We start from the raw sequence: 10,083 nt of genomic DNA, 5'->3' as shown, positions 1-10,083 counted from the left end.
GGGCTTTTGGTCGCCGTCCGTAAGAAGCGTGGTCAGTGTAGATGGCGAAGGTCTGTTTGTCCAAGAGGTACACGCAAAACTTGATAAGTGCATAGCGCATCGCTAGGAGCTCCTTATCGTGGACTGGGTAATTACGCTCCGCCGGCTTCAGCTGGCGCGACTGCTAACCACTCGCTCGCGCCCTTCGTCGTCGAACTGCATTAGGGCGCACCCGATGGCGTAGTCGCTTGCATCGCAGACCATGTGGAACAGCTTCGAGTGATCAGGAAGCATGATTACGGGCCCGGTGGATAAGCTCGTCTTCACCGCGTCGAACCCCGCCTGCTGCTCGGGACGCCACGACCACGTGACGTCCGCCTTGAGGAGTTGTGATATTGGTCGTACGGTCTCGGCAAAGTTCTTTGCGTAGTGGTGGAGATACGTCGCGAGCCCCAGCCACTGCTTCAGCTGCTTCTGGTCTTGTGGCACCGGCCAATCACAAATGGCCGTGATCTTCTTTGGGTCAGCACGAACCCTGTCCTTGCTGACGTAGCTCCCGAGTACTGGGATCTTAGGAGCGCAGAAGATGCACTTCTTCAAATTTGCATCGAGCTTGTACTCTCGCATCACTTCGAACACCTTGCGCAGGTGTCGTAGATGTACCACCGTGTCCGGAGTGTCGTCAGCGGCACTACTGTGAATGAAGATGTCATCGAAGTAGCTAGGAGCAAAGTCGCGATACGGGGCGTGATAGGGTGGGAGGACATTTCGTTTGAAGGTGGCAACGGACGTTCTGCGGGACCGGGTGGGTTGGGAGGCCACTGACAATATATTATTTCTGGCGGTGCTCCCTGCCAAAAACGGGACGTCATTCTCGGGCAGAGGGGGAGTGGGGAGAAAGGCTTTCGCATACGTGACCAGCTTGCCGACGACCTTCGAAGAATTCATCAATAGCTTCCACTTGGTCGCGGGGAAGCGGCCACTGCCGCGTCACACAATACTTTACTCCGGGCGCGAGGTCAATCTCGTGTCGAACACTGCGGTCCGGCGGAAGAACAGCTGGGACCTTGTCAGGGAAAACATGCATAAACTCGCAGACTAGTGGAGCGACTGGGTTGCCAGACGCTTCGAGGGCCGGCAACAACTGAGCGGCATAACGCGCTTCGCGAGCGCTCTTCGGCTCAGCTCCGTTGGGGCGCGACCGATTGGCGGATGCGGATCCGGCTTCGACAGTCGCGATGGATGTAGATTTCGCGACAATCAGACAAACTTGCTCAATGTCACCACGTTTCAGGTCGTGGAGGAAATGTTTCCACGACAATCCAGATAGCTACACGATCTCAGAGGCGTCACACGGCGGACGTGCGACTTCAACGTCGTGGACGCGTGGCGAAATCGATGACTCATTTCCAACCAGAGCCGAGATGACCTCCGAGTCGGTTGAGTTCGAGTCCGAGGAGGACACGCGTGGTCGCCGCGGGTTACGACGGCCGCGGCGACGAGTCGGGCGTGGGGAGGCAGACCGTGAGAGACCACACTCGATCACGTCTGTTGTACTCGGGCGCCGGAACACATCATCGGCGCCAGGACGCGGGTCTGTTAAAGCGACCGCGTCCACATCATCAGGGAGCTGCCGCTTGATCACCCGCGGGAGCCCATGCTCGACCGTGTGTGAGCCCCCATACTCTACCGTATCCACTTCGTCGGGGAGCTCCCGCTCGATCACCCGCGGGAGTCCATGCTCGACCGTGTGTGAGAGTCCATGCTCTACCATATCCACTACTTCGGGGAGCTCCCGCTCGACCACACGCGGGAACCCCAGTTCGACCACGCGTGGGAGACCACGCTTAGCCCCGTCTCTCTTCTCGAGCCGCTGCTCGTCGGGACGCGGGGGCCCCTGCTCGACCGCGTCTGGCACGTCCTGAGATGTGTGTTCAGGACTGGCACAAGCTGCGTGCGCACACGCTGCACATGAAGGGCCATCGATCACTTCAGGCGCAACGGTGGTCATGGTGTCCGGATCCATGACAACAACATGTGGCCAAAGGTTGGGCGTGCCGTTCAGGAACGACAGCACCGCATTCACATCGGTGTCGCGTGGGCGGACTGTGCCCGTCAGCCAGTCGATGTGAGGTTGGTGGCGAGCAAGCCATGGGATGTCAAAGACACAGTCAAAGGCTCCGCTTAGCTTAATCACCAGAAAAAAAACTCGTCGGAGTCATTGAAGCCGTCGAGCTCGTACGCGAAGGTGGCTGCGCGCCGAGGCACTCGGCGCGGCTTGCCGTCAGCATACTTGACGACCATATAGCCGGGTCCCTCGCGGACGCTCGTGCCCGGTGGCAGTACCGACAGGCTTTCGGCGCGAAAGAAGTGGTTCGTCGCGACTGAGTCCAGGAGCGCACGAATAGGTCGTACGGCTCCCTCAACGTGGAGACTGAGCACGATCAGTCTCGAGTCACTGCCGGAGGTGGTGACCGATAGATGTGCGTGAAGCACAGGAGGGCTAGGAGGAGGTTCCGCCACCAGGGAACCATTCCCGTTGTCAGACCCAGTAGGGCGCCCCGCACCTACTGGTCGTCGTCGTTTTTTGCTGGAGGGGCAATAGCCACGTCGGACTGGGTCGTGACGGTCGTCACGACAGGAGCTGGAGCGCGTCAAACTGCCGCGCGGTGTCCAAGCTTCTTACAGCGGAAGCAACGCAGCGGACGCGGTGTGCGTGCTGAAGACTGCGACGAACTCGACGAACCTGACAAACTGGATGACGTCGGCACCCGACGTCCGCCATGGTGTTGAATTGCATCCATCTCCATCGGTTCGGGACCGGGCTCGTGAGCCAAAGGCCTCGAGACGTCGAATGCTTGCGACGCCGTGACACTGTAGTCTTTGCGCAAAGCAATCACGAAGGCCTCTTCGAGTGTGGATGGATGTTTCCTTGTCAAGTAGAAACGCTAGTAGCCAGCGTTTAGTCCCGAAACAAGACGTGGACCTGAGTCGCCATGTCCACGGGATGGGTCGTGATGCACGACACCAGATGCCGAGTGTGCTGAATGTACTCGAGCATAAACGGGCGTCCCTGCTTCAGCGACAGGAATGCGGACCGCTGGACGTTCTCGTCTTGAGGTGGCTCGAGCGCGAGCCAAAGGTCGGACTTCGTGGACGCCATCGTCGGGAAACAGGTGGCGTCGGCGACGAGCTTACCGAGTGCCCACTCTTTCGCCTTTCCCCTTACTTGAAGAGGAGGAAACGAGTCCTCGCGAGCTCGGTGGACAGTTGCCGAGCGTCAACAGCGATGTCAACCTCACAGAACCACCGGTTCAAGTGAAGGCGGCCAGCGCCTTCACCGGTATAGGTAGAGACGTCTAACTTGACGATGTCGGTCTTGTGTTTGGATTGCGTGGGAGTCGACACTCGCTGACGGAGGTCAGCGAGCTCACGTGCCATGAATTCCTGGGCGGCCAGGCGTTGTTGTTCCTCAGTGCCGGCCGTCAGCAGAGTCTGGATGACAGCATCGCCGGATGCAGCAGCGAGTTGGTGTAACGCTTTCCACACAATCAAGGACAGGTGGGGGAATCTTGCGAGTTCTAGTGACGTGCTGGTCATCCTGGACGCGTCGCTCATCAACGTGTCGTTCATCTTTATCGTGAGCGTTGGATGGATTGCTAAGTGCTATCAGGTGTAACGGGACTGAAATACCGTTACTGTAGTGTACACTGGAAGGATCGAGGAAGTAGGCAAATATAACTCTGAGATTGATAGTTAGCGACGCGGTCTCGACACGAGACCGCGCCAACCATTTACTCTGTTCTACGTGTTGATTGGCTACCGTGGTGGACGCGGTAGCTGTTGTGTGACAACGGCCCGTCACAGCTTTAGTGTCGAGAAATGGCTTATCGAGAAAAGATTAGTGATTGGCTAAAGTATAGAAATTGCACAAATTTAACCAATTATTGATGAGGTGTGATTCCTCGGTTGTTTCGCCAAAGTCTTAAAATAGACCTGATTTGGCAAATTCACGTGAAAAGCACAATTCATGTACATGTAGTCATCTCTCCGCTTCTAACCTTCTAGCGTGTCCGTCCGTCTGTCAATAAGTCCGTCCGGTTCCTTTCTTGCTGCTTTTTCCTGCCTTTTCGCATGGCTACACTCGGCCTGTCTAATACAGTTTCCTCCCATCGTACCGACCTCGCCTATCTTTCTGACTCGACCTAGCTATGCCAAAATTACAAATATATCCAAAAGCGTCACACAATTAACTCGCGCCCTGATTGGGCAATACCGGCTGACCTGCGACACTGACTGGATCGGGCGCACGATCAGACCGCCTCTCTCCCTCGCGATTGGACGTAAGCTAAACATTTTTGCCGAGCACGAAACGCATCGATTGGGTTGCAAACAGCCAGGCGATCTGTGCAGATACTTGATTATTGACGCAAAACCTGTCATGTACTGCAAATCGGGCATAGTAACCACTTTAATTTCTAAGAGCTCTGCACACTTCTCAAATAGAGATATCTATTATTATTAATGTAGACTTCACAGACCTGTATTTTGTAAGAGCTCGGGGAAGTTATTTTTGACACACCTTTCAAAGTAAAGACGATATTAATAGTATTAGTATTATTAAAATAAGCTTCACAGACCGCATTTGTAAGAGCTCGGCGATGCTATTTTCCACACACTTTTTAAAGTAGAGACGATAGTATTTTTAAATATTAAAGTAGGCCTCACGACCAGCGCTTTTTGTAGGGACTTTGCGAATATATATCTTTTTAATTCACCTGGCACTCACCACTGCCACCGTGCAATGAAGGCGCGCGGCTGCACGGTCATTGCGCTATCTGCTCCCGTGCACCCCACCCGACGAATGCATGCGCGCACGGTACATAGTCTTTTATTTTAGTCTCTTTTATTGCATGTAAAGTGTGTATTTGTTTGGAAATATGATAAAACTATTGCTATAGCAAAGCCAAAATATTAAATATCAACTTTTTAATATTTTGTTATAAATAATAAATATCCGCGTTTTATTTTCGTGCCATTGGCTAATATTTGGACGCAAGTAATTGGTTAAAATAATATATGTTGCTAACTTACTCACAGTTTGCAAAATGGTGGGCCCTACGTGCAAGCAATGTGAGGCGAAGATTGACCCACTGCTGCTGAACCCGCAGCGGTCTACGACGGACCCCCGAGCGCGCTGCGTCTGCTGCGGGAAGCTGCAGTACGGCTACGCATTCCGTACAATCAGCGGGCGGGACATCGTGCGGCGCTGTATTGCCTGCGAGAGCGACCCAAAAGCGGTTGAGCTCTGGGAGAAAAAGCCCCACCACCTGATTCGACCGAAGTGCGCCGCCAGGAAAGCCTGTCAAACGTCAAGAAGGCGATGGGCCTTGACTGGTACCCCAACAAGAGTAAGATCCGCAGCCGCCATCGCAAGCTGACCGCCCGAAATGCCAAGTACATCGAGCAAAAGAAGCAGCAGAAGAGGAAGTAACGGTAAATATACCCTTTATGCCCCTATTTTCCTACCTATTTTTGTTTTTGGTATACTGGATGACGGTGCGAGGCTTGGGGCCGCACATACGGTAAGCTGACTGTGGCGCTACCGAGCATGTTGACGCATCTATAGAGCGTAGCGCGTTTTATTTAATAACTAGCACGGGGTATGTACTGTATTGCTGCTGCAAACTGACCGCTCCTGTTTGCATACGCGTCTGCGTAGAAGGCAAGTAGACTCGCTCACTTGGCACACGCAAACCGATGCTATCTGTACCACCCACGCTCACAACGTATATTACACTTATGCGCGCTCACAAATTTAAGCAACAATATTGAGTGGGAATCACGCGCGACGAATAAGTTGATGTCTACACAGACACGAGCACGTGTGTGGACGTGCAAACCATACAGGTGGGTGTGTCAAGTCGGTGTGTCTGTACGCAGTACCGTACTTTAAAGCCCTGCTCAAATTTACCGGGATCAGAGCTGGGGATGGTTATACGTGTACCCGCCGCGCGCGTATATATCTGCGAGCAGACGCGCGGTCAGCTATCCTGTATCCCCGCGGTATGGCATGTGCCGAATTAGCAACGCGCCTGGTCATATAAACTGATACATCAGAAGCGTAAGCACAGTAAGCCAGCACGACGACGCAAATGAACCGAGAAAGCGACAGTGATCCTATACATAGGTTTTATATGTCACGAGCGCGTGGTATACACACTCAGTAACGACCTCGCAATATATGCACGGATACATCAAATAGCACGCCGAGTTGATAAGTAGGCAGCAAAAGTACTTCATATAATGTACATGAGCGACGATTCGAATCAAGTCTACGACATCTACGATCTGATAATCTGCCTACAGCTATGTGGCTTCGTATGTTCGTCATACATATCGGAGCCAGTAAATGTCACTCGAAAGGGTCTACGCCACTCTATCAGTCAGAATCTATGCAAATAAGTCAGTATGTGCGGCAGCTATGCAAGTAGAATCAATGCATGCAAAAGATAGTGGAAACATTCTTTAGTAATATCATAAAGAGCTCAGCAGAACAATTGCGACGCATAATATTGGTGCTTGTCGCGACTATCGGCAAAATCTACCTGTCCTAAAAGATACTTCGTGCAAGGAGCTGACTAAACCTTTCTCTAATAGACCGTCGCAATCAATGATATGGTGTCGACTGCCTCACGGCGATGACGTGACAGATGATATTATGTTTGAGTAGACGTATTTACTCCAGCTAAACTGGGATTCCTCAATGGTCTATGCCAATGTGGATCATCACTGATACTGACATGTCTTCTGAACAGCATTTGTTAGCTTTTGCATCGGACACGCCTCCGATTCGTGTCATTTTGGGAGCTATGCGCTCAAATGCGATTATAGACAAAACCTTCACGGGTAAGATGGTGCTCATCTTTCAGATCACGTTAAACCCTGATCATATCTATCATAACATGTGGCACTAAAGATACTGTGTGCGGTGTTGTTTTGGAGCGTAATATAGGTAGAACACAGTATGCATGTACTATATGTTGCTTTGCTGTACGAAACGCTAAGCCCACCGCAGCGCAGCGAAGGTGGTCAGCCCGCACTACACCAACCAACCATACCCTAGCGTCCGCGGAGCGGGCGCCCAGACCGCTAGTTGACTACTGACTATAATACTAACTAGTCAATACATGAAGCAGGCGAAAAATGAACCGAGGCAGCAGTACCACTTTCAAATATCCAGGAGTGGGTTCAATGGGTTCAAAAGGCTACAAGCCATTTGGGGAGACGCCGTTCATTGGCTTCATCGTGGCCAATGGAGAGGAATAACCTCCTCCTAAGATCTCTTCGAGGGTGCTCCGTGACAAAGGGAAGACTTGGACACGTGCAGCAGGGTCTTGTGATTGTTGAGCAAAAAGGGGACGGAGTGGAAAAGGTTCTTTTGCAGATCTTCTCTTTCCTCCTCACAGTCCAAGACCTGGAGAGTATGACTCTAGTCTCCAAGAACTGGAGAGAGCTGACCGATGAACAGGAATTGTATCGGCCATTCCCGAGCGTGACTCCTGACGGCTCTGTCAATTGGATCAATTTCAAGAAATTGAGCTTCAAGTGCGAGGGCTCCGAAGGTGAATGCTTCAAGTGTCTTGAACGCTCCACTGGCAGAGTTTTAGCGATGAAGAGGACACGAATATTTCCAGAGGCAAGTCTAAGCATACAGACGTGGGTCTGGTCTAAATGGAGGAATTACGTCTAATGTAGCCTTCATCTTGTTGAATTAGGAGGAAGGAGTGCCGTATTATATGATCCGAGAGCTTAGCCTGCTCAAGGGGACAACGCACGACCATATCACGTCTCTGGAGATCGTCAGTCTTGTCAAGGACGAGCTTCACATGTTCTTCCCTTACGTGGACCGCACGTTGGATGATGTCATATACCCAACAGGGAGCTGTGAAGACGGCCGTGTTTTGCCTGAGCCTGTGGTACGTATACTGTGCACTAAACTATAGAGTGTACAGTATCACTTTTACAACCGAAATACTTTACTGTACAGATTCGCAAACTTCTTTACCAACTTCTGGATGCAGTCGCGTACTGTCACCGTCGTGGAGTTCTGCATCGTAATCTGAAGTTGAGACATTTACTCATCCAGATGTCGGAAGAGGGCAATCTCAGTGAGTTGTCGACTGCGATGTGGCTTTTGCTTTGACATTCTTCGTTAATATTTCAACTTTTTTTGCTTGCTTAGGCGATGCAACACTGCAGATCTCAGACTTCGCGCTAGCTCGAGCTACAGGAATTCCTGGTCAAGCGTATACTGACGAGGTAGTGACGCGATGGTACCGTGCTCCAGAGCTCCTGATGGGTGTGGTAGAGTATTCTTCGGCAGTTGGCATGTGGTCTGTTGGCTGCATTTTTGCCGAAATGATCCGAGGTGAGGCTCTGTTTACTGGCGTTTCGGAGATCGATCAGTTGTTTCAAATCTTCAGCAAGTTGTCGACCCCCACGTTGGAAACGTGGCCAGGCTTCTCGTCCTTACCAAACTACCAGTTTGAGTTCCCCCACTTTGAACGTAGACCCACGGCGACTCTGTTTCCGGACGCATCGGATCTTGGCATCGATCTGCTTGCAAAACTGCTAACGTACAATCCGGACGAGCGGATTTTGGCCGAAGAAGCACTTGGTAACCCCTATTTCTTTGACGTCACGCCTGTGCTCTTCCCGGTGAAGGTCAAGGATTGCATGAGCCAGATGTGGCGCGCAGTGACTCGAATGTGGAGTCCTACTCCTCAACACTTGGCACTGTTCCATTCGTACCTGCGTCAAACGGAGACGGAAATCTGGGCTCAGGTCGAGTATTTGGAGTACGTACTGCCGCGACCTTCTGTACATTTTGTCACGCATATTTGCTAATGATGTGGTGTGTTTCTTGCGTAGCCGACAGGAGACACTGACATCAACACACCGATCACTGCTTGTTGACTGGATCATTGACGGTAAGCTGCCCCGTTAAATCGTTTTGATCCGGCTACGTTCTTACCTGTCCTTACACTTTTCACAGTGGTGGATGTGTTCAAATTGTCCCCCCGAACTTTTTTTCTTGCTGTCATCGCTACCTGGAATTTGCAACTGTGGAGAAATCGCAACTTCAATTGCTCGGGGCGGCCTGTTTGCATGCTGCGTCAAAGATGGAAGACTTAACTTATATTGGCGTGAGAGATCTCGTGTTATGCGCTGAAAATGTCTACACGGCAACTGAAGTGCTGGAAATGGAAGTGAAAGTGTTGAACACTCTCAACTTTGCACTCCTCGTGCCTACAGGTACAAAGTATTTCCGTCGATTAACTAAGTTCTGGACTTGTTTAACCACGAAATTGTAGCGCTGGATTTCCTGAACATCTACGGGCGACTGATCCCACCTATTGAGAAGAAGACATCCATGTTGGCGCATTACTTGCTTGAGCTTTCCCTACAAGAGTACCAGTTTCTGAAGTATTCGCCATCGGTTGTGGCTACATGTTGCTTGTCGATGGCGATGTACATGATCGACGGGGGTCCGATGGTGAGTTAGAACATGAGTTGAGCAGGATCGACAATCTTGAATGTGTCCTAACTATGTCATTATCTGCTTGCTTTTAGTCAAAGGACCTGGCGAATGTCTGTCTATATAGCTGGTCGGACTTACAAGGCTGCATGATGGAGCTCCAAAAGCTGTCCTCAAACGCATCTTCCAACACTCTTACTACGATCAAGAAACGGTATTCCAGGACTAATCGGTGTGAGGTGGCGAAAGTTTCTCCACCCGAGTCGTTCGATATGGCATTTTAGCTGTCTGGCTATCCATAAGTCAGCTAAACATTCTTCTCTTTAGTCATCATCCCTGAAGCGAGGTGCTTCTACTTTGTATTGTGAAGTAACTTTTCACTTTGTAATTTACAAATATTGTTTTTTTGAATAAAAAATAAAACTGCTACTTCTAAAAATAAAACTGCTACCACGTAGTATTTTCTACTATATGTACATGTACATTTATTATTCTCGAATGTTGCCGATCTCGCATAATATTTCTATTGCTATGCACTATGTGCTCCCAATTGCTACGCCCGT

At 50.9% G+C, this 10,083-nt stretch overlaps 1 protein-coding gene across 1 annotated transcript; it reads left to right on the top strand.

Moving 5' to 3' along the window:
* Nucleotides 1-7,465: 7,465 nt before the first annotated feature.
* PITG_21617 (cell division protein kinase, putative) lies at nt 7,466-9,804 on the top strand (the record flags this gene model as incomplete). The annotated part of the gene is made up of 7 exons (XM_002894931.1): nt 7,466-7,682; nt 7,765-7,958; nt 8,030-8,150; nt 8,225-8,840; nt 9,038-9,297; nt 9,357-9,538; nt 9,616-9,804. The coding sequence occupies 7 exons, from the start codon at nt 7,466-7,468 to the stop codon at nt 9,802-9,804; spliced, it is 1,779 nt and encodes a 592-aa protein (XP_002894977.1).
* Between the last annotated feature and the right edge of the window lie 279 nt (nt 9,805-10,083).

Source organism: Phytophthora infestans, genomic scaffold, assembly GCF_000142945.1.
Source record: "Phytophthora infestans T30-4 supercont1.335 genomic scaffold, whole genome shotgun sequence".
Classification (NCBI taxonomy): Eukaryota; Oomycota; class Peronosporomycetes; order Peronosporales; family Peronosporaceae; genus Phytophthora; species Phytophthora infestans.
This window is presented reverse-complemented; position numbering and strand designations above follow the sequence as displayed.